Source organism: Gallinula chloropus (genome assembly GCF_964237585.1).
Source record: "Gallinula chloropus genome assembly, chromosome: 12".
Taxonomy (NCBI): domain Eukaryota; kingdom Metazoa; phylum Chordata; class Aves; order Gruiformes; family Rallidae; genus Gallinula; species Gallinula chloropus.
Window position 1 is genome coordinate 17,387,156 of NC_140097.1, and position 22,273 is coordinate 17,409,428.

General features: G+C 42.1%; 1 protein-coding gene across 1 annotated transcript in view; it reads left to right on the forward strand.

Moving 5' to 3' along the window:
• Positions 1-258: 258 nt before the first annotated feature.
• EFCC1 (EF-hand and coiled-coil domain containing 1) overlaps positions 259-22,273 on the forward strand; it is a gene marked incomplete at both ends in the record, with an annotated part of 50,308 nt that continues 28,293 nt past the window's right edge. The window contains 2 exons of the mRNA XM_084269479.1: positions 259-951; positions 2,290-2,696. Coding sequence (XP_084125605.1) covers positions 259-951; positions 2,290-2,696 — 1,100 coding nt within the window. The remainder of the gene's footprint in view (positions 952-2,289; positions 2,697-22,273) is intronic.

Sequence of the window (22,273 nt, forward strand, 5' to 3'; positions counted from 1 at the left end):
GCCTGCGGACCCCCTTGAGCAGGAAAAGGAGGATGGGAAGAGCGACACCAGCATCGGGGGCACCGGGGCCTCCGGCGCGGCTGGGGGAGGCGGTATCCCCCGGCGCCCCTCTCCGTCCCCGGGACGCCGCCCCGCCCCGCCCGCAGCCGCCGAGCGGGGCGGGCTGCGAGGCGGGGCGGGAGCGCAGCCGGCGGGGTGGCCGCCCCGGGGGCAGGATGGTCGGGAAGCGCGGCCGGCGCGGCGGGGCAGGCGGGCGCGATGGAGCCGCCTGAGGGCTGGGATCCGTACGGGCGGCCGGCCCGGCGGACGCAGTGGCTGGTCAGCGCCCTGGCCTACCACTACGGGCTGGACCGCGGCGTGGAGAACGAGATCGTCGTCCTGGCCACCGGCCTGGACCAGTACCTGCAGGAGATCTTCCACCACCTGGACTGCGCCGGGGCGGGCAGGATCCCCGGCGAGGACTTCCGGACGCTCTGCCAGGTCCTGGGACTGGAGGAGGCGGCGGAGGCGGCGGCCGACCCCGAGGAGTGCGCGGGGCTGTGGGAGGGCCTCTCCGCCGAGCTCACCTTCCGCCAGTTCCACGCCCGCCTCTGCGGCTACTTCAGCACCAAGGCGGGCAGCGCCCCGCGCCGCGCCGTGCCGCGCCTGCCGCTGGGCCGGGAGAGCGAGCACATCGAGACCCAGATCCGCCTGCGCAGCCCTCGCCGCCGCCGCAGGGACGCGGCCGCCCCCGGAGCGGCCGCCCGGCCCGGCGGCGGCGGGGAGGCGGCGGCGGCGCGGCGACGGCCGGCGGGACCCTGCTCGCGGGAGTGCTACGAGGAGATCGTGGCGCTGGAGCAGGCCGAGGACCGCATCGCCAAGCTGGAGGAGGAGAACGGCAGCTTGCGGGAGCTGGTGGAGGACATGCGGGCCGCCCTGCAGAGCAGCGACGCCCGGTGCCTGGCCCTGCAGGTGAGTGCGCTGCGCTGCCGGCCCGGCTGGCAGCCGAGCGGCGCCGGACTACCCCCGCCGCTGGTGCCTGCGCCTTAAACTAGCTGGGAGTAAAGGCGGGTCTAGGAGGGACACCGCTCCCGGAAAACCCAGCGGGAACAACCGCGCGGGCTCCAGCCCGGTTTATAAAGGGGAGAGCACAGCCCCAGACTACTCCTTCACCTTCGGCATTAACGTTTTAGCAAAGTCTGGTTACAGCGAGTCTTTAAGGAGAAGTGTTGTATTTTCCCCACTGTGAAGTTACACATATACAAGGGATGCGCTGAAAACCACTCTGCTAAAACAGTAGACAACGTCAATTTAACAAACCTAAGGATATAATGCTGCTTTTCCCATTGCATGTGCAGCCGGGAAGTTATATACCAGCCATGCACTGTTGCAGTTTGTTTCCAGAGTAAGAAAGAACTTTTGGTTCCTACCTGCACAAGCACATGCAGTGCGCAAGCCGTAAGTGCCCACAGAGAGCTTTACAAGAAACATTACAAGTGTGTTTTGTTGCAAGTTCAGAGCTGGAACCAGTTCTGCCAGGGGGCTGATGAATAGTCTCTGGCCCCTCTGCAGAGCCCCGTTAATTCTGGGGCTGGTTTCTGTTTCTGCTGCATTGGCTCAATTGAAACACGTACATGTGTAGAAGCAGCTAAATCACTCTGGCATGAAGTGGTGTAGAACAGGTTAAGCACTGAAAGGCTGAGGTCACCACTTGTTCTGGAGGGTTTGAGCAGGATGCACTTAGTACTAACACAACCCTCACCGAACTCCGCTCCACACGTGACACTCCATTTCCCATTAGCTGGCTGTCCAGCTTCTCAATGTCCAGCATAGCAGGTGAAAGCCACTTCTGCCAGTTTCATTTGAGAAGTGAAAGGCAGTCAGAAGCAAAGTCGCCAAAGGCTCCAGAAGGAATGAGGACAAAGATGAGAGGTCCAGAACACCACCACTGCTCTCTGTTCACTTCTGCTGAACAGGACTTAAAAAACTTAATTGGAAATACTTTTGTGGGAACACTCCTTGCCTTCTGAGGACAGACTAATGAATTAAAGCTATACAGAAACCTATGCAGTAACCTAATTCTCCACTATGAGTAGTTTTTAAATTAAATTTATAGATACATATTTAAATACTCCTTTTCAGACATTGTTTCCTTGTCTCTGTATTTCGTATTAGTTGCTGATCAAGTCTATGTCACTTAAAACAAAGAAACAAACAGACACCCCAATCCAGCCATTTTCAGTCTTGATTACAATATCATTTACTTTAAACACATTAATTTCTCCCTGCTTTCTGGTCCTGGTCATTCAGGTAGGACTGCAGAAAAGCCGTGCTAGCCACAAGGAAGAGGAGGCCTGTTTTACGGGGAGCAAGAGACAGTTAACACAGAATGACTCCCAGACCAAGTGCCTTCAAAGTGTCCTGAAGGAAGTGGAACTCATCCGGAGCTCCAGAGATGTGCAAATTGAAGAAGCAATTAGGTTCAATCAAGAGCTGGAAAGAGAGCTGAAGAGCTCTCAGGAAGCTCTGGTCAGTCTGGAAGACTGCAACCGTAACCTGAAGAGGGAACAAGCGGAAATGAGGAAGAAGGTCGAAGAGGCGAGACACGCTGTCCTAAACAGTCTTGGCAAAGTGAAGGAGCTAGAAGTGAAAGCTAACGAAGTGCCACATCTGCAAATATACATTCAGCAGCTGGAATCGGAACTGCAGCACTATAGGTAAGTTTGAGTCCATCAAACAATGCCTATAAAATCACAGTATTGGAACACAAGCTAGCTGGAAAATCACTGGTTGTAGCTTATTGAATGTGTCCAGAGAAATCTTCTAAAATACAGCCAGCGGGAAATTAGAAGCTACTTAACAATTTTCTTGGTAGGGATCCGTAACAGAACTGGGCTGTTCAGTGGGAGGGAGGCCAAAGTAAGGATGTGGAAAGCTGAAGATAGCCTTCAAACACAGCAACAGGACACAGCGCAGTAATACTTCAAGAAAGCCCCAAAAGAAATTTCTGATAGTCCAGAATCCATTTCCAACACACTTATTTTTCTCACCTTAGCTAGCTACGATCCAGTCAGACGTTTCCTGCTGGCTAAGTCACACACACCAAGCCAGCTGTAATCAGATGGCTGAAACAGAACTTGTCATGCTCCATAAGAGAAAAGTTGTAACGCTTTCCTAAAACCACACTAACCCATAGTGGGAGTCTCAAACAAAAAATACATCATCTAACTAAACCCCAGTTTTGTAATAGCATAAGTAAATATGTTTCCAAAACTCAGAAAGTTGGTCACAGATTTAATAGCTGCTTTTGTTGCTCTTAAAACTCAGACTCACTGATGGTTATTAAGTCTCACTGATGGTTATTAAACATTAGGCAGTTCTGCCCAGGTTTTAAATTGACCTATGGAATAAAGTGTTTGTAGCTTTACTGATCCAAAATAAAGCTTCTATTTAATATTTTTTTCCTGACTGTTTAGCATACTGTCTATTCTGAACTACTCGTCTCTTCCAAAACTTATACTTCCTCTGTTTGCTTATAAGAAGAATCCGTAGTGAGTTATTTGTAGCATCATAGCTATTGTACTGGTTTATGAAGTGAGGAAATTCTAAAAATAATCATTTTATCCGGTGTCTTTCTGTAAGCATTGTGTATGTTAATACCTGTGTGGTTGCAGAAGATAAAAGCATTTATTTAAACATCTATAGGATTTTTAAAACACTGTGAGGGCACATAATGTCCAAGATGATTGTGCTTTACAGGGCTCTCTGGGTGAATGATACAACTCTTAGTGCCAAGAGAGATCACACCACTTGTCTGTCTACCAAGTTCTCCCTGGCATGAGCACCAAAGACTTAAGATGAGTTCCTGTCCTGCAGAATTGCTTTTCCAAAGCATGAAGCAGAAAAAAAAAAAAAAAAAAAAAAAATTGCCTTTAAACAGGGAGAGATGAACTGGTTAAAGACAATAATCATAGAATATCCTGAGTTGGAAGGGACCTATAAGGATCATCAAGACCAACTCCTGGCTCCACACAGGCCAGCCACGTCAGAGCATGTGACTGAGTGCATCATCCAGATGCTTCTTGAACTCAGTCAAGCTCGGTGCTGGGACCACTTCCCTGGAGAGCCTGTCCCAGTGCCCGACTGTAAAGAATCTCTTCCTAGCATCCAACCTAAACCTCCCCTGTCACAGCTTCATGTCATTCCCTTGGGTTCTAGGGAATAAGAAATGTCAACTTGCAGAGCAGGAACGTTTATGGCTTACATCAAAACAAATAGCGAGAGTTCTTTGTAAGATAATCTCCATCTGTAATATTGATTTTCAAATTCCAAGCTAGTTTAAAGTGAGCGTGAAGCTCAGGAGTGATGCTAGACTGACCATTTGGAAAATAAACCCCTTTTTTAGCAATATGGCACATTCAGCACAAGACCAGGCCAGCTTCCACATGCAAGACCCTTAATGAGTCTCAATCCTATGTTAGCCATAAAGCACTGTCCGTGTAATACAGTTCTTGGCTTAAAGCACTTAATAACAGAGCCACTTAACGATGATTATCACTTATGTGCTGTCATATTCCATGGTTCCACAGTGTAAAGGGTACTGTAATTCCACGTATTCCAGAGCATGGCACAGAGATACCCAAACTGGCAGAAGACAGGTAAGCTAAGCAGTGCAGAGCTCTGTGTTACTGCGATGACAGAGCTTGACACTACTACAGCTGTCTCTGCCCTATGAAGCCACCCACATCATAGCTCACCCCACTTACTGCACTTCATTATGCTTGTGCTACAGGTGGCAGAAACCTCTTCTGCTCATAGAGAACCATCTTCTCCTGTTGTGCAGAAGTCCAGACACAATGGGCATAGTTTGGGTGAGGTCCTAGGTGTTTGATGAGGGGAAGCTGATGGGTTGGCTGAAGCGTGGAGATGGAGGGATAGCTGCTGTATCCCACAATTTTCTCAGACTGTCACCTGGCAATTGTACTGTCACTGCAATTGCTTGCGGTGTTATTTAAGTCACTACTCCAGTGAGCAGTCTTCTCCAAGTACCACAAAGGTTTGTGAGCATGGAAGCAGGCTCTAGGCTTGGCAAGAACTAATGCTGCAAGGGACCAGTGGAGAGAAATAGGTGGGGATTTGAGTACGCTGCAGAAAGCATTTAAGATTGCAGATGTGCCTCCTGAGAATTCACCTTGACTGGCTTGGTATGTTACTATTTTACTCCAGCCAATGTCTGATTTCATCCAGAGAGGATTCAATAATGAGACCAGTCTATGAGCTTTACATGCAGCACCTATTTATACTTCAACATTTATAAAGAAAACTGTTTCTTCTTTTAGATTCAAATTTTCAAAGCTCTTTTAAGCATCTAAATCCCATTTCTAGATCTCCATCTCACATCAATTTGCTATCAGTTAGACCTGGAATCACCACAATGACCTTAAATCATAATCCCTAATTCAGAAAACAACATAGTTTGCTTCTGAAGTGTTTAAGTACCTGCAAGTGATTAAATTATTTCCTTAATTGAGGTACCTAATTACAGTTGCATTTTGTGCCCACAGATTCATATTCCTGCAAATTTAATGCAAAATGTTGATATCAACATTTGTGGTACGTTTGCTAACTGAAGTTTGTGTGACTGAAACAAACTTTTTTGGAGTGCAGGTTCCTGTAGCAGGGTTTGAAACCTCCCTATCACTTTATTAGGTTCCCAAACCAGCCTAGCTGACCAGATAGTTACAGATACTTCTTGTCTTAAGGTGCACACCCTGTCCTTCCTGCACTGTATGCATGTGTCATGTTTTTGTCCCCTTTCACCACCATTAGTCTTGTTTATTTTTTAATCCCCATTAATTTAATGAGTCAGCTCAGGTATTTTTAAGGTAAAGATCAAGAAATCCCTTACTGAAAGGCATGAGTTGAATTCATTTCAGAGGAAAAACACTAGATGAACACCCTGTCTAGGTCCCAGGACAGATTCTGGTGCCCTCCACTTGATAGGCTCTCTCCAAATGTGTACCATCAACTGCTCTTCCTTAAACACTTTTTTTCTTTTAGCAAGTTTTCCTTTAGCTCAAGGTGAGACCATCCATGTATTCTAATATAGACCCATGATTGATAAGTATTGTTTATAAGAATGTCACATATGAAAACATTACTACAATAAAAGTGTCACATCTACTGCTTCTCTTTATCCATTCAGCCATTTTCCCTGTCAGGGAAGGAAATTAGGTTGGTTTGATGTGAATTGTTCTTGCCAAATATAAATTGGCTCTGTTTTCTATAATACATTGTAGGTTGCTCAGAAATTGATTACTTAATAAAGTTTACAGATTTTTTCCTCTTTAATAGCATTGAAGGGAATAACAGAATTGAACAGGCTTTTTTTGATCCCAGTGTAACACGTAAAAAGAAAGGTCATTTAGAACTGAGACAGACTTCATAATGGAGATGTTCCCAGAGTTTTTATGTTGCTGTGCTAGCCAGTAGCACAGTAATTACATAGGTCAGTGAAAGGGGTCATAAAATACCAAAAATGTTTCCCATAAGCATGGTCTGTCTCCCATATGCATGGTCTGTCTCCCAAATTACTTAATTATCCATCAGCATTTATATGTGTTAATGAGTAGGAGTCCTTTTTACGTGGAATTTAGAGAGGCTTCATTTATCCCCTCATAGTGTCTTATAAATACGATGGTGGAGGTGTCTAGCATAACTTCCTCCATTTACTTATTTCATAAAGTCACCAGTATTAATTTTTCTAAAAAAGTTATGCTCTAGATTCTCCTTTATCAGAAGTAGTTCAGTTTTTCTTTTAGGAGACAGTGTCTAAATCTTTTCAGTAATTTCCCAGGTTTTTTGTTTACTCTGTAAAATGTAACAAGATGGACCAAACCAATCCAAATCAATAATCCAAGAAGAGGAGAGGAATATGGAAATATTCTTCAGTGTTACAGAGCCAGCTCTGTTAGGTGAAGAAAGAAAAGCATTAGGAAGGAAACACTAATCCACAAAAGGAGTTGTACATAGGAGACATAGGTCTATGTCTATGTACATAGGTCATTTCCAATCTGAGTGATAATGCACGTTTTCTACTTAGACATTCTGGAACTGTTCTTCTATTTAAAGAAAATAGACATTAAATAAAGTCTGGACAACTTTCTGCTTGACTAGTGTCGTCAATATCTTGCTGGTGAAGTGCATCTTGGCAATTTATTTCAGATAGCATAAAATTTGCCCAGCAACCGTGGGTGTACATGTGCTAGACTACACAAAAGACTGGACAGAACCACTGATGAGACGTACATCCTTGGGCAAGACAATCACAGGCAGGAGCAGTGACCGATGGCAGTCAGTTAAGAACCACCACAGTCAGGAAACTGAGCTCATGGAGGGCAAAATAAAATGTTACTTTGAAGAGCCTCATCTTCAAGAGCACTCAGGCAGATTATTCTGACGTCATTTTATTTTCTAATTCTGCTTATACCTACTATTTTCTACTACATGACCATAAGAAATGATATATTATGTAGAAGTCTGCCCAAAACCCCAGAACTTTTACATTTTCAAGAACGCTAGCAGGTGAGCATGTTGGTATCATATGAAGCTTAGACTTTTGCATGTCTCTAGTCATAGAATAATCATAGGCTAAACAAGCAAATCCAATTACTACTCATTTGAAACAATTTAAAGGAATGTTTTGATTTCACAAGAAGGGATAATGAAAGTCATCGTTATGTATGGTAGAGAGAACTGTACAGAGCACTTAAATACATTAGTTTGGCACTGCTGAAACAGGTATAGCACCTCTTTCCATGGAAGGGCTAGTTTTCTTTCAAATCCACGAAGCATCTTGCAATTCTCTTTAATGTTACTGTTTGTTTTCCATGATAGTAGCAATACATTTACTTCAAATCTATTCAAATTAATGCAAGTGCATTTATCCACAGGGAAGCCTGTACTTCAGTGCTAATTCTGACGCTGGAAATGTAGCCAGTTCTCCAGCCTTTTGCAGGGCTGGGCTTTTAGTTACACAGCCTTTATTCTTGGGAGACTGCCCCTGGTTTCCCACTAAATCCTCCTTTTCATCTGGCCTGCCTTATTTGCTGTGTTGGGAGTAAATCACTGCGAGCACAATAGCGATGCCACACATATGGACCCTGCCCATTGAGTGGGGTGGACGTGCTTTCGCCGTGTCCCAGGCTTCCTCCCACAGCCCTGAGCAGGCACCATTTGTTGAACCCACTGTAGCTGTCACTTAGCAGCCCCCATTGCACACACATTCCCAAGGATGGAGAGATTAAAGCATACTAACAAAAAGATAGTTTGAGCCAAAGGAGTTTGTTTTGTCACCTCATGCACAATTCTGACACATGCGCTGCCTTTTAAAGCTGTCTCCTGCCCTTCTGTGCATCACTTGAATCATACTAACCCCTCCTACAACAGAGAGATCTTTCTTTTCTCCCAGGTGTGCAGTCAGTGTTTTTGCACTCCTCTCTCTTGAATTAGTGCCTGGAAATTCAGCCAGCAGCTTAGTGGCCCCACCTCAGTGACAGCCATGCACCTCCCTCCTCCATCTCGCCACCCTGAGAAGCTGCATCGCACCTCTCTGGCTTTGTAGTCTTTCCCTAAGAAAATGGACACCTTTTACTGCCCAGACTTTCTTGTAACAGGTCTATCTTGTCTCATACCAGCATCAATCAAAGATTAATTTCACCCACAAAGATAACTTTAATTGTTTTTAAACAGCTACTCCCCCTATCCCTTTCAAACCACCTCACGAGACTGGACTCCCTCGCAGAGGCTGCACCACCTCAAAAGCTTACCTCCCAGAACAAAGTCATTTTCCCACTGTCATTGCAAGAACCAAAAGATCAAACAGAAATGGTCCTAGCTTATATGTAGCCCTTAGTTGCAACCCTCTGGATTACTTGGGTGAGCTCCTGTACAGCACCTTTCCATATCAAATATTAGCAGTAGGTCACTATCTGCCACAAAGGCTTCCTAGGTGCCTTCTGCCTGCTGGGCTTAGCTCGCGGGCGATAGGACATCACTGCGGAGTACTAACCGTCGTGCTCAATTTATAGACCTTACCACTGCACTCACCCTGATACCCGCCATCCTGCAGGCCCTGACACACAGATCCCACCGCATGCAGATACAGGCACAGCAAGCTCAATGCACTGGGGCTATTCTGGGAACAGAGCTATCAGCTTGACAAGGCTCGGCTCTCTGCATCTGTCTTGACCTAAAAGCCAAGTAACATCAGTGTAGGAGAGCTACATAAAAAGAACCATTATTTATTAGCATGAAATGCACATCTGCAAACCAAGTGTTTGCAGCCTCCTGACACAAAGCCTTACATACAACCCTCCTTGGGAGCCACAGAGGACCATTACCCGTTGCTTACACAGCCACACACTTGGACTTCTTATTTGTTTCTCAAGCAAACCTGACAAGTTTCTAGCCACTTCTATGCAGCAGAGCTCCTGCAGGACAGGATGCTTGCCAGGGCGGTATGGTTTTCCCCCCTCACTAAGCAGTCTGTCATGGCCAGGTCCCACTGCACTGCTCTGCCTGTACACTCATGTCATCAGATGTGCTGAACACATAAGGAGTGTTCCTTTGCTTACAGGAGTGACAAGACCATAGCTGGGCAGTAAGTATTTCCTGAACAGAAGTCTGTAAAACCCCCTAACTGATGCTTTGAAGAGTCAGCAGTATTTTAATTCTTTTTTTTCAGGTCAGTTTTATAAGACAAAATAGTAATATATAATCTCAAAGTGTAACCTGGTGCTTAAACTTGGGGCTTCTGTATTTAATTCCCTGGATGCGAAAGATATTGACAAAAAACACCAGAGAACCACAGCATTGCCAAGTGCTTCAGTCAGGCACTTAAAACACATATTTAGTATAAAGTACTCAACAGCTCCACTGAACCCCTCCAGAGAGAGAATTAAATCAACCAACCATATCTCAAGGGGGTCTAGCATTTGTCATTTATGCTGACAATTCATATCAGTTAACTTTGAAAATCAAACACTGCTGATCATCTGCACTCAGGCACAAGCAGAGAACTCTGCGTTCTTTGAAAGGGAAAAAACATTACTCTTTTTCTTCATAAAACCTGAAAATTACTTGATGAAAATGAGGAGAGGAAGAGCTCTGCTAAAGCAATAAAAAGTAATTCTTTACTCTTTGCTTCTCATCTTGCTTTCCTTCAGGATACAAAACAGACAAGGTAATTTGTAAGATAGATGCTGAGAACCCACATTTGCAAACAGATTAAACTAATTTATGCTAAAAAGGTCTGCTCTCAGAATATAGAAGGATTAATGATGTGCATGGGAGGAGGCCTCGCCCCTTGAATACATCTCCAAACTGACAATGATATGAGTGAAGCTACCCTAGAATAGGGTCAAGGGAAATTTGCTTATGTTATGCAGCTAAAATCCTCAACAGAAACTATTTTTAATGTATATCCCAGAAATAAAAGCATGGAATCCTGAAATCTGGAAATGCTGGAAGGACCAAGGCACTCAAACCTGGCCTTTGATTTGCAAGAAATATGTTCTTTTCAGCAGCTTTCTCTGACCAGTTGTCTATTAGAGTTAGCCATCCAAATAAGAAATTCATCTAGCCTTTCAATAGATGCAGAAGCAACTGTTCTATTTCATCATTAATTTACATTTTCAAAAGCTAATCTAGGTGATATAAACACTAAATTATCTGCAGACCTGAGGGAAATACCTAGAAAGTAAAATTAGTTGACTATGTAAACTTCACTGGGGACTTGTCATAACGCAGACCCACAGCCAAACAGTTCTTGCACCACATCGCTGGGATGGCACAGGCAAGATCAAAAGATTTTTAAACACCATGATGTTCCTTGGGAGGCAGACAGCCAGTCTGTATTGGAAACTGCCTAGACTCTAAGCAGATTGGGGGATGAGATAGTAAATGCCACTGACATTAGGAAACACAATATAGGCAATTTCTGTATTTTCAGTGACAAGACAGTTACTGAGCAGCACTGCAAATATTTGCTGGAGTTTGTCCTGTTTACCCATCTCACCGCAGCCAGAATCACTGGTGAGTCGCTGGCCATGTTTAGTGTATTGTTCTCTCCCCTTCATTCTCCAGTACATTTTTTCAACTTTATCGGCCTCTTGGCCACCTGCTTAGAGAACGATTTCAGGCCAGACTGGTATTTGCCTCCCTAGTGCCTGGCTTCAGGTATTCACTTTGTGATCCTCAGCATATTTCCTCCTATTTGCCAGGTTTGCCTGGCAATCTGAATCTCAACTATTCAAAATGCAGCCACAGAAAAAACCTAAGAAAAACTGCCGACACAACCCAGGAAAAATGCTGCCCTCAAACTAGGAAAGAAGCTAGAAAGGAATGCCCTGCACTCTAAGTCAAGCTTGGATTGAACACTCTCTGCATCTGATCTTAAAGCTTCACATTCTGAGATAATCCCAAACTGGAAACTCAAACACAGTCGGATACTGGGGTGAAGGGAGAAGAGGGGAAGAGGAAGGGCAGGAGGATCAGCTGGTACTTCTTTCAGTCCATTATAGAGAAGAGAGATTTGCACACTTCCAGATGTGGAACCTATCTCTGTGCTCAAGTCAAACAACCTGAAAAGTTACAAGACATATGAAGAGGCTGCCTTGAATTGTTATTTACCGAGATAATTCTTTATGTATGAAAAAAGGAATCATTGTACCTTTTTATAGTGTCTTATAATGCTCACCCAAAAATCCAACGAATTCTGATAAAAATGAATAGACATATGTGTCCTTAAAGGGTCACAAAGTTGTAGCTCAACTTCAAAGACTAAAAACATAAAGCATGGAATGAAGGATGATCATCACTGCAGATACCTGTATCACAGGATGCTGGCTGTTCTGGTCTCCAGTGCCATTTCACATAGGAATGTACCTTTTGAAGAAGAAAAAAGAAATACAAGCTTTGAGCATGAAACATCTTTAGAAATTTACTTCTGTGTAACAAGCAACTTCACCCTTTACGGCACTGTTCTCAAAACAACTTGAAAAATAAGGTGTAGAGGCTCTGCCTGCCTGCCTGCCTGTTGGAGTCCCTCCTTGTTTGTGGGAAAAAAATGTTCTCTGAAGGGTCCCTAAGCTCAAGTGCTAATTGCCATCACATCACACATCATCCCTTTCAAGAAAAGGGGTGCAAAGTGTTAGGAATCAGATTACAGTGGAAAGACCCCAAACCTTTCAATAAATCTACAGAATAAAATCAGGCCTTGTGCTTTGTTTTGTGAAGAGTCTCTTTTCGCAGCAGAATGTTTCAGGGAAGGTTCATGATGTCACATTAATCATAACACTGAAAAATCTGGTATTCGCAGCACATCTGCTCTGCTTTTATTCTCTGTACTTGACCTCATCACATGTCCTTGGCATTGGCTCACATAACATAAAAGTATCTGGAACTGCATATGGTGAGGTCAGCCAAGTTTAAAGCAGAGCGTTGTCAGGTTTAAGCTGTGCTCTGAGTATAGTATTTTCACACTGCTGGAGCTGGTAGGTCTAAGTAGCGCTCTGCTTAGCACAAAGTTACACAAGACAGAAAGATGAGCAATCAAAGCAAAGCTGGTGCCTATGAAAACTGCAGAAAAGTAGGTTATGCTACCCATTCCTGTGCCAGCAAATACCCAAAGTCAGGATTTCCAGCAGCATATATGCAACTGGAATACACCTGTATTTTGCGGTACATCAGTGGCTGACTTCCACTGAGCTCCCTCTGGAGCTGAGGGCAGTGCAGCTGCATCACCACGACATCTCAAGCAGCCCAGGTCTCCAGGTGCCACAGAGCTGCACCGCACAAGCTCTTCAGAATTAGTTCAAGTGATTTCACACTGCACGACATAGGCATAGACTTAAAATCACATGTCTGTCTGTCTCATGGATATTCTCCACCACAGAGGAAGAGACATCAAGGGGGCTGTTTATAGTGGTTTGATTTCGGTGGCTTGACAGATCTGGCATGTATAAAGTAAACAGACGAACCACTCTCACTTGCAGCAACTGCTTTGATTTAATTTGGATCCAGGCAAAGTACTTGGGCTGAATAGTTCAGTTCAAGTTCAAAAGTACAGTTCGGAAACTGTTTAAACTAGCTGCATAGGTTGTATCAGGAAAGATTGCACACAGACAAAAAATAAAAGGAAAAGCAGAGAAACTGTGGTCTTGTTTGGACAGGTTAGATTTTTTCCTATCTGAATTACGATAAATCAGTGTAGCTGAACTGAATTTCAACACACCATTGTAAGATACAAAAAAAGAAATTAATCCAAAATGAAATAATGAAACTGAAACGAAATATATTATTTCATATTGAAGAGGCAATTTCCTTAGATGCAAAGCATTTTTTCCCTCAGATTCCTAATCCAACCAACAAAAGAAAAAAAATTGAACTTCTATTAGCAAAAAATTAGGAAAGCAGCTGATCCTTAGTCTGAAAGATTTGCATTTCCATTAAACACACAGAGCTGCTCAATTTCCAATACTGCCCATGGGTCCCAGGGACAATTCCTTTAGTAGAGGAAAAAGAAGAAAACAACAACAAATGCTCCCCGTTTATATTGTCAGAAAGCCTGTGCATGTCTGTACTGCTGGAGCCCCAGCTCCGATGGGACTGGTTTTGCAAGGAGAAGAAGTCTGGCTGTGAAATATTACTGCCACTGGCAGGCTGTTCCTGGGTGAATGCACTGACTTTGAATGAAAGACCTTTCAGTGTAGCCAGGGGGTTGATATCTTTCAGAAAAGTTATGATTAATCTCTATACAGCTGAATTATATACCAGGTCTATTCTTGTTCTGCCAGTCTCGCACTTGCTACTTTGTTCTGGTTGTTCCCTTTGCTCTCCTTGGTCTGGGATTCTTTGTTCATCATGATTTACATGCCAAATTATGCTTCAAATGCATTTAAAAATAGGAAGATTTAAAAAGTACATAAATTTAAACATTTTTGGGTAAATATTATGCAGTATACAAATGATCTCAGCTCTGAATTCACATCAAATAATTATGATTAAGGATCTAAAATTCTGAGAGTTTTGAGGTGTTTAGACCTGTACTTTATATAAATCAGAGAAATTGTCAATCCCTAAGGCTTGGCACTTGTGAAGTACTAAAAAAGTCACTCATACTTAAATTGCAGGGCTCCAGCCATATCAGTTGGTTCTGCAAACAGCAGTGTCTTACATCAAGTTAGTCTTCCAGGTTACGTATAATCTAAATTACCTCTTTATTAAATTATGGGGGTTTTACAACAGAAGATTATTATGCTGGAAAGGTAGCAATTATTTCTTCCTCTTCCAAGCAAAGTGAGCTTTTCTGTGGCAGACTCCCATGGACTAGCTAAATTAATGGAGCTCTGCTTCATGAACGAGCATGACGCACAATACAGAAGTCACCAGGAAGTAATTGATGCTTTGCTGACTCCGTACTCAAGTCAAAACTTTAATTCTATTAATCTGCATTTACCTGTCATTATATACAGGAAACAAACAGAAAATAACCCCTAAACAAAGCAGTGACTCCAGAGGCAGAGCCCACAAAAGACACCCAGAGCCCTCCAGTTTATCTAGTCAGTCCCTGGAAGGCAGAGCCAAACTGGCAATTTCTTCCCTTCATGTGGCTCTGTAAAGAAAGAAAAGGCCATGGTGAACAGGAGCAGGGAGAGAAAGAGCAGTGCTGCTCATTACCGTGAAAAAGGAGCTGTCAAAGCATCACCTTCTTTCATCCTTCCTCCCTTGCCAGCCTTTTTCTTGACCCAGGGAAGGGAAGCTTAAATCAAACAGTCAGAATGAATGATGAAACTGCATAGTTTGTACAAAACAAAGCAAGCGGCTGTTGAGAGCGGTAAAAAGGGGGCCCATCCCAGGGCAGAAGAAACACTCAGCTGCTGGGTTCCTCGATTTCATTACAACAGGCTGGTGCTTGGACAGCCATGGTGGGAAGAGAGACCTTTTACACCTGCAAACACAGCCTGCAAGGTTCCTGCATGCACCAAGTTAACTGTAAAGCCAGGATATTTCTCTTTGGGCAAAGAGAACAGGATCAGTAGGATGACCAGTGTAACGAAGATCTGAACTATCACCAGAAAGGGTCAGAGAAGCAGCACAAAATGAAGTTCTAATACTGGCAACAAGAACAGCTAATTTGAATTAAGTTCTGTGTTGGTGGAAGAATGGTATAACAGCACAACAGGCGAGATGAATGGGAGCTGGGAGAGCTGTTGAAAATCATGTACTGTATTGCTTTTAAAAGCAGACTTAATAATTATCCCTCAATTCAACACGCAGAGCCCTGAGTTTGCTTTTGGGTGTTTATTATTTTTGATGCAGTTAAGCAAACCAGTGCTTTTGAGTGTTTGTTTTGTGTTTTAACCAAGCTTAAAATGAAGCAACTTTTCAAAGACAGAAGTCCTTCCAGGACCCTGGGAACATATGCTTCTTTGCCATCCTTATGAAAATGCTAGATTTTTTTTCATTACTTTACAAATGAAACTGTGAAACCATGATCTGGCAGAGAATGCAATACACAAAGTGTCAGGTCAGAGGTCAGTGCTGTAAAACGGGTGTAAAAATGTTTATGTGGCTTAGATTGTGAATCCTTAAATTTAAAGGGCATTTTTCCCCTCCTCAATTAAACAAATGCATACTGTACTTAGTGGATGATACACATAGATTTTATATTTTTAACAGATTAACTCTTGTTAAAATAAAGGGTACCCTATCATATATTAAAAATCATGATAAATCAACATGTTTGTATCTCATTAAAAACACTGCATAAGTTATCATTGTTCAGAAGTAAGTCTGAATTAACCTCTGGAATTAAAAGCAGTAGAGTTCTACCTCAGTAATTTGCTTCACATTAACTAAAAGTGCATTTGAATCACAAAGCTTGGGTTCATATTGAATACCCACTGTCTGAAGGAGAGCTGGGTACATAACGTTACTTTTATCCTAATTCTAGCCATGACTGGCAGTCTTCTTTAGTACTAGAGAAAGTGTTTTGTTTGTATTTTAGGGAAAATAATAACATGAATAAAGATTTTAACATTAGTCAATTAGCTAAGATGTTAAAAACCAGGATCAACTGTGAAAAGTTGCAGAAAGACCTGAGGATACTGAGTGACCGGGTGATGGCAGGCAATACCCACCATGTTAAAGAACACTGATGCACTTTGGGGGGTCAGGAGAAACAAAACCAAAGAACGCTAAACAACAGTTCCAGCTTCAGTGGAGCAGATACGGTGATAGGACTCTGAGCTTATTAAACCTGCTTAGGAATTGAATCATTCAGCTTTGTAACTAGCAACGTATCTGTTCAATTGATGAGCTGCAGTGAGGAAAACAAACATAATATTAGAATTTTTTAGGAAGGGAATAGAGAAAAATACAAAGAAAACAATTATGCACGTTCATGGAACACACGTATCAAAAAAGGAAAATTATTATTCTCCGCCTAAACCAGACTAAAACCGGAAGAGGCATGGGAAAAGCAACAAGCCTGAAAATAAAAGGCATGGAAATTATTTATTGACTTCCAGTTGTGGAAAAGAGAGCACTGAGGAAAGATGCAAAGAAGGTCTGTAATATTTTCACCAAGATCAAGAAGATGAATTAGGAAGAATTGTTCAGTCTCTTCCAATGCAAGAACTATGAGTCATCACATGAAAGCAGCAGTCAGGTTTAAAGTAGACCAATAAAAAAAAGTGATTTTACACAGCGGCTAAGGCAAGCTGTAGGGTACCTATTCTTACACAGCAGGTAAAGCAAGCTGCAGAAGCTGCAGGGTACCTTCCTGGCTTGATGGAAGGTTACATGGGTTGAAAAAAGCAACTAAAATACAGATCTAAAAAAACCAAATCAAAAAGCCACTCACCACAAAACCCAAAATCAACTCTTAGCAGCTATTAAATAGAAAGATGACATCTCTGAGTGACCACGTAAACCAACACATGTACTGCAGAGTCAAAGGCCAAAGGACTTAGGTACACGACCAGTACGTGCAATAGGGTATATGAATATATGGGGAAATGTACGCATCCTCGAACTTTTAATATACATTAATGACAAAATACAGTTTGATTTCAGAAGTGGCTCTAACATCACACTGTCTTCATCTGTAGTAATACCAGGTTATTGCTCTGAGAATCAAGCTTATCTCATGGACCTGCAATGTAAGAGAGCCTATGTCTAAGCTTAGTCTGGACTCAGATTTAAGACTGTAGCTTTGGAAGAATTGTTGATGTTTTCCCTTCACATCAGTCTCCCCATGTAAAAGGTTAAGATTATAGTGACCACAGAAGTAGGCAGCTATTATTTAATGGTTCTACAGGTACCTCTAAGATAGGAAAAGATAAAATCGAAGTTTCCTGATGCTGTTTAATTCTTTGTGCATTTAGATGAGAGGCCGTGAAATACTGTTGCTATGAACTTTCACTGTATACACCTGGAAATCTGCAGGATGTAAAATAGATGAACTATTACTCTGGTGAGAAGAATTTCTGAGTTCTAGGGATAAGTTTTAGCTAGAATTTCAGAAAATCTCCGAACCCTCTATTTCAGTGTGAGCACTATACTCTGATTCTTAGCATTAGATGAAACTTTTCCACTGACAACCAATCACAGCATTTCTTCATAAGCAAATGCTCGTGGGACATAATGAATAGGAGACAGGATTACATAGCTGAAGAGTCCAACCAAAATCTAGTATGACCAAACCCTGCACAAGTCCCCGCCTCTAGGTCATGCTTTCACATTCTGGACTCAGCTTGATGGATGCCTATTGTCCAGTCTCAAATCACTTAATTCATTTCCATTCAAATCAGAGAAGTTCCCTGCTGAGCTGGAAACCAGCACACACTATTCAATGTAGATGTCAGGTTTTGTGTAAGAGACAGCCATACCAATATTGCAAAGATCCTTTTTATCTCTTCGCGCTTACAGTGAAATTTAATCTGAAAAGCTAGGCTTAGAGATTCTGACATGCTGGGACAGCAAATATTTTTCTACATAATTGAAAAAGATCATTTGCAAGTTTTGGGCCAGTCATTATCAAAACACAGGCTGAGATCTGGGGGCAAGCAAAGGCTTTTCAAAATATTATATTTTTATCAGAAAGAAAATACATGCTTTGATATTTACATTTATTTGTCCTTCATAATGTTTGCAGCCATCCACCGTGAACACATGGTAATATTTCTCTGTTCACATTTTCTAACTCCAAGTTGCTTACTGCTGCATATGTATATGCACATACCAAAGATCTTGTAAATAATTTAGAGGGATGTGTAACACCTTACATTTACCATACATGTGCAAGTGCCTCACCTCTGTCTGCCCATAAATGCATGCCTAGCTTGGTTTCTCACACTCTGTTGGGGCTGTCAGGGAGAGAAAGTGGGGTTCTGTAACCCTGGAGAGAGGGATTTTTCTCACTTCTAGTCCAGGAAGTCCTGCGATAGAAATACAACATTATAGCTCAAAGGAAAAAAGGAATGAAGGGGTCCTGAAGGGAAAAGGGGATTCTTCATTAATACATTTAAAACCCTGCAAGGGCATACGAACAGCCCAACTAGACAAGTGAAAGGGAATCAGACTGAGATAAGCTTTGTGTTTTACAGGAGAGCTAAGTAGATTGCATGAAACAAATTATCAATTATAGGGCACACATCCACGCCACTTGCATGATGCACTTCATATTTATGAGCAAAGCAGGCATTCCAAACTTAGACCAACAGTGTTGCTTAGGAATACAAAGAATTTGATCTGAAATAGTACGGCTGCTCCCATGGTAGTAGGCTTTTATTAATAAATATAAGACGACCACTCAAACTGTATTATTAGAGTTATTTCAACCATTGTAATAATTTATATCACCAGAATAATAACTATTCTGTTTTAAATGGTACGATGAGAAAGTAACTTTGCATAATAGATCTTGTTACTTTGTTCTGTGCAAATGTGGCCAAGGACTTACTTGTATTTGGAACTCTGACATTGATGTTTGCTGTCGCTGTAGTCTTTTTTTATAGGGGTTACTGTGTACTTGCCAGAATCAAAGATATAAGATACAGGCTGTATGCTGAATATTTCAGTCCTAGATAAATGTGTATGCAATAAAGGAGCATGATGAAATTACCTGTTCAGATTATTAAAAAAACCTCATTTAAAATCTATTCCCATCAATGTATGTCTTGGAGAAGACCACATGCTATGAATTTTAGAGAACTTCATCACTAATATCAAATACAGATAATTTAAAAAACAAACAATAATTTACAAGCGTTACACCTGGACTAGATGATCACTGTAGGTTCTTTCCAACTGAACTATTCTATTCTACAAGGAGAATTCATCAGTTTTACAAACACACATTGTAGTTTTCCCCTTCAGGAAATTTAAATTTTTAATAATAAACTATGTTTTATCAAATATGTTCCTCAAAATGACATTATTTGATTTCATCATTTCTTATCTAGGATTAGAGAATCTCTTATAAAGCATCAGGTATAGTTTGGAGAGGTGCTAATCAGCCCGAAGTCCTGCTGATACTGGCAGTCCACTGACAGTAGAGTAAATCTCACCTCTCGATCCAGCGTATCAGCCACGTGAAGTGACGCAATCCAAACATCTTCCACAGAAGATTGTGTCAAATAAACAAAAAACAACCAAACAAAAACCACCCTGAAAATTGTAAGGAATTACAGGCACTGAATATTTGGGAGGTTTTTAAGGAGCAAGGGTGAATCTCATGAACATGTTGAGATTTTTCAGCTTACGCTTTCTCCTGTGATTTGAGAAGTCAGTAACTAGAGCAGCACTGAACAGGAGAGGATATAACTATACTGCAAAATACAGCTTCCCTCATAGAAAACCAACAAAACCTGTCAACTAATCTCACCCCTGGATAAAAAGGCTATTCTGCAAGCAAAACTTTGTTCAGATGGAGTCTTTCCAATTCAGTGGGATCGCTGCAATAGCCAGAGCTTGGAAATAGTAAATATGATTCCTTCCTGAAGTCCTCTATGAGACCTCTGGATGCACTGTACACAAGCAGGGTCTGGTTTTATTATACTGGAAGAAGTGGCAGTGGTCTGGCTGCTCCGGGTAAATTGGGTGTTTGCCTGCTGCTGCGGAGTCCCTTAAAGCAGCAGGCTCTAACCCACACCAGGCTCATTTTGCAGCGTGCAAAGGCAGCCAACATGGAGAGAAAACAAGCACTCTGCACAATTAAACCACAACACTATCATCCTCAATAGGGAGGAATAATTAATGCTTATTCCTGCTGTAAAAATTAATGATATGGTGCTATGAGATTGTGAAACTGCTTAAATACTCAGATAAGCTTTTACTTGTCTATAAGGACGAGCTTTAATACATCCATTAAAACACCAAAGAGGTCCATATGCACACTCTGTGTGTGTAAACTTCAAAGAGCCAGTTACTGGAACCTGGTAAGATTGTTCTAGACATCCTCAGGGCCTCTTTTTTTTTTTTTTTTTTTTTGAAGCTTCCACCATAGCTCCCTGCCAGAGGCAGCACATCAGGCAAGGTGAAACTCTAAGCATAGTGCAGTCATTGCTAAATTCTTTTATTATATCCATTGAAAGATTAGTATGTTCTCATGTACATTTGGTTTGGATTTCTCTAACTTGTTATTATATGGAATGGTGGTGTAACATCATGAATAATACTCAAATCAGGCTCCAAGTGGCTTAAATCAAGCCACTGATGCCATTTTCATGATGTCATATTTGGGTTCTACATGATGAACTTCTGGACTTATCTCTGTTTTAGATAGTACAGAAATTTTATTACCATTTTTACTACAGGGGCAACTGAAAATCCAGTAACAGCTGTGTCCTCATTCAACTTTGTGAACAACCTCTACTTCAAGTCACTTCTAAAATTCAAATCAGTCCTTCAGAAATGTTTCTTTGCTATTTTAGAATGCAGTAAAAACTGGACCAAGGTGAATGTCACATCATTCTGGGGCTCTCTGTAAACAGTTGATCACTCGGTTTAACTTTCACACAAGCTTGTAGCTGCTTAATGAACAGGGCAGTGGGCAGACAAACAAGGACATATTTGCTATAAATGTGTTCACAAATACTCTAAATGTGAAAATGTAGGGAGCAGTGACATCACATTATAGTCCTGTGTCTGATTTTAGAATTGTACAGAAAAATCCCCAGTCCTTCTTCAACTTGGGCTAACTTTTTGGGTTGGGGGTGTTTGTTTTTTTTTACATAGGCAGTGTGAAATACAGGAGAGCAATACAATGCTTTGAAGTAGCAGCACTAGCTGTATGGTGATAAAACCCTATTTGATCTCCCAGGTTTTGAGCCAAAAGAGCATGACAGCAGCAAAATTCAATTACAATTTCCTAAGCACAGAGGAATCAGTTCTCCCTTTGAGTTACCAAGGAAGCCACCCTGATGCTAGCATGAATAAGCCACATAAATCCTGTCCACATCAGTACCACATGCCCCTCAGAATGGGATGTGCTGGAACAACCTTATTATTTCACAATTAACAGTGCCTGTGGGCTCTCTTGTCTGGTTTTTAAAAACAAGTACAGTTAGTTGCAGAAGTACAGACCCCAAAATTTCAAACAGGATAGGTATGGCTCTGAGCTACCACATATGTACTAGGGAGGTAAGATACAGTGAACAATAGTCCGATTGTCTCCATCTATAAACAGGGGTTGGTCACAATCAACAGTGTGACATGCACATTAAACAAGCAGCTCTTGTTTTAACAGCTCAGCTATCAGAGTCCTACATCTAGGAATCATTTGCAACAGGAAAGTTCTAATATACATTCAACTGAATAAAAGTAGATTGCCAATGTCACATTCTAGTTAGGAAAACGCAGCAGTTGAAACATTTCCCCAGAATCAAATTGCCTGGATCCGATTAAAAGGCTGCATACAAGAAACTCTTCAAACAGAGGCGGGCATTAGAGTTCAGCCACAGGTCAAGATCTGCTAAGCCCTTTCCTAAACAGTAATGATAGGTTACTCTGAAGTAACCTTTGATCCTGCGTGGCCCAAGAATTGAAGTAAACAGTAGTCTTAAGGGATACTGGGAACTTTTATGTATGCCATTATCTCTCTCCTACACTGCTATAGGCCCAAGAGGCTCAATTCTTCTTATTCTGGTATGTGTATTTAAATAGTAATTTTTAAAGCTGCTGCTCAAAATTCACCGCATGATACTCTTTTTCATCACTGGTATAGACA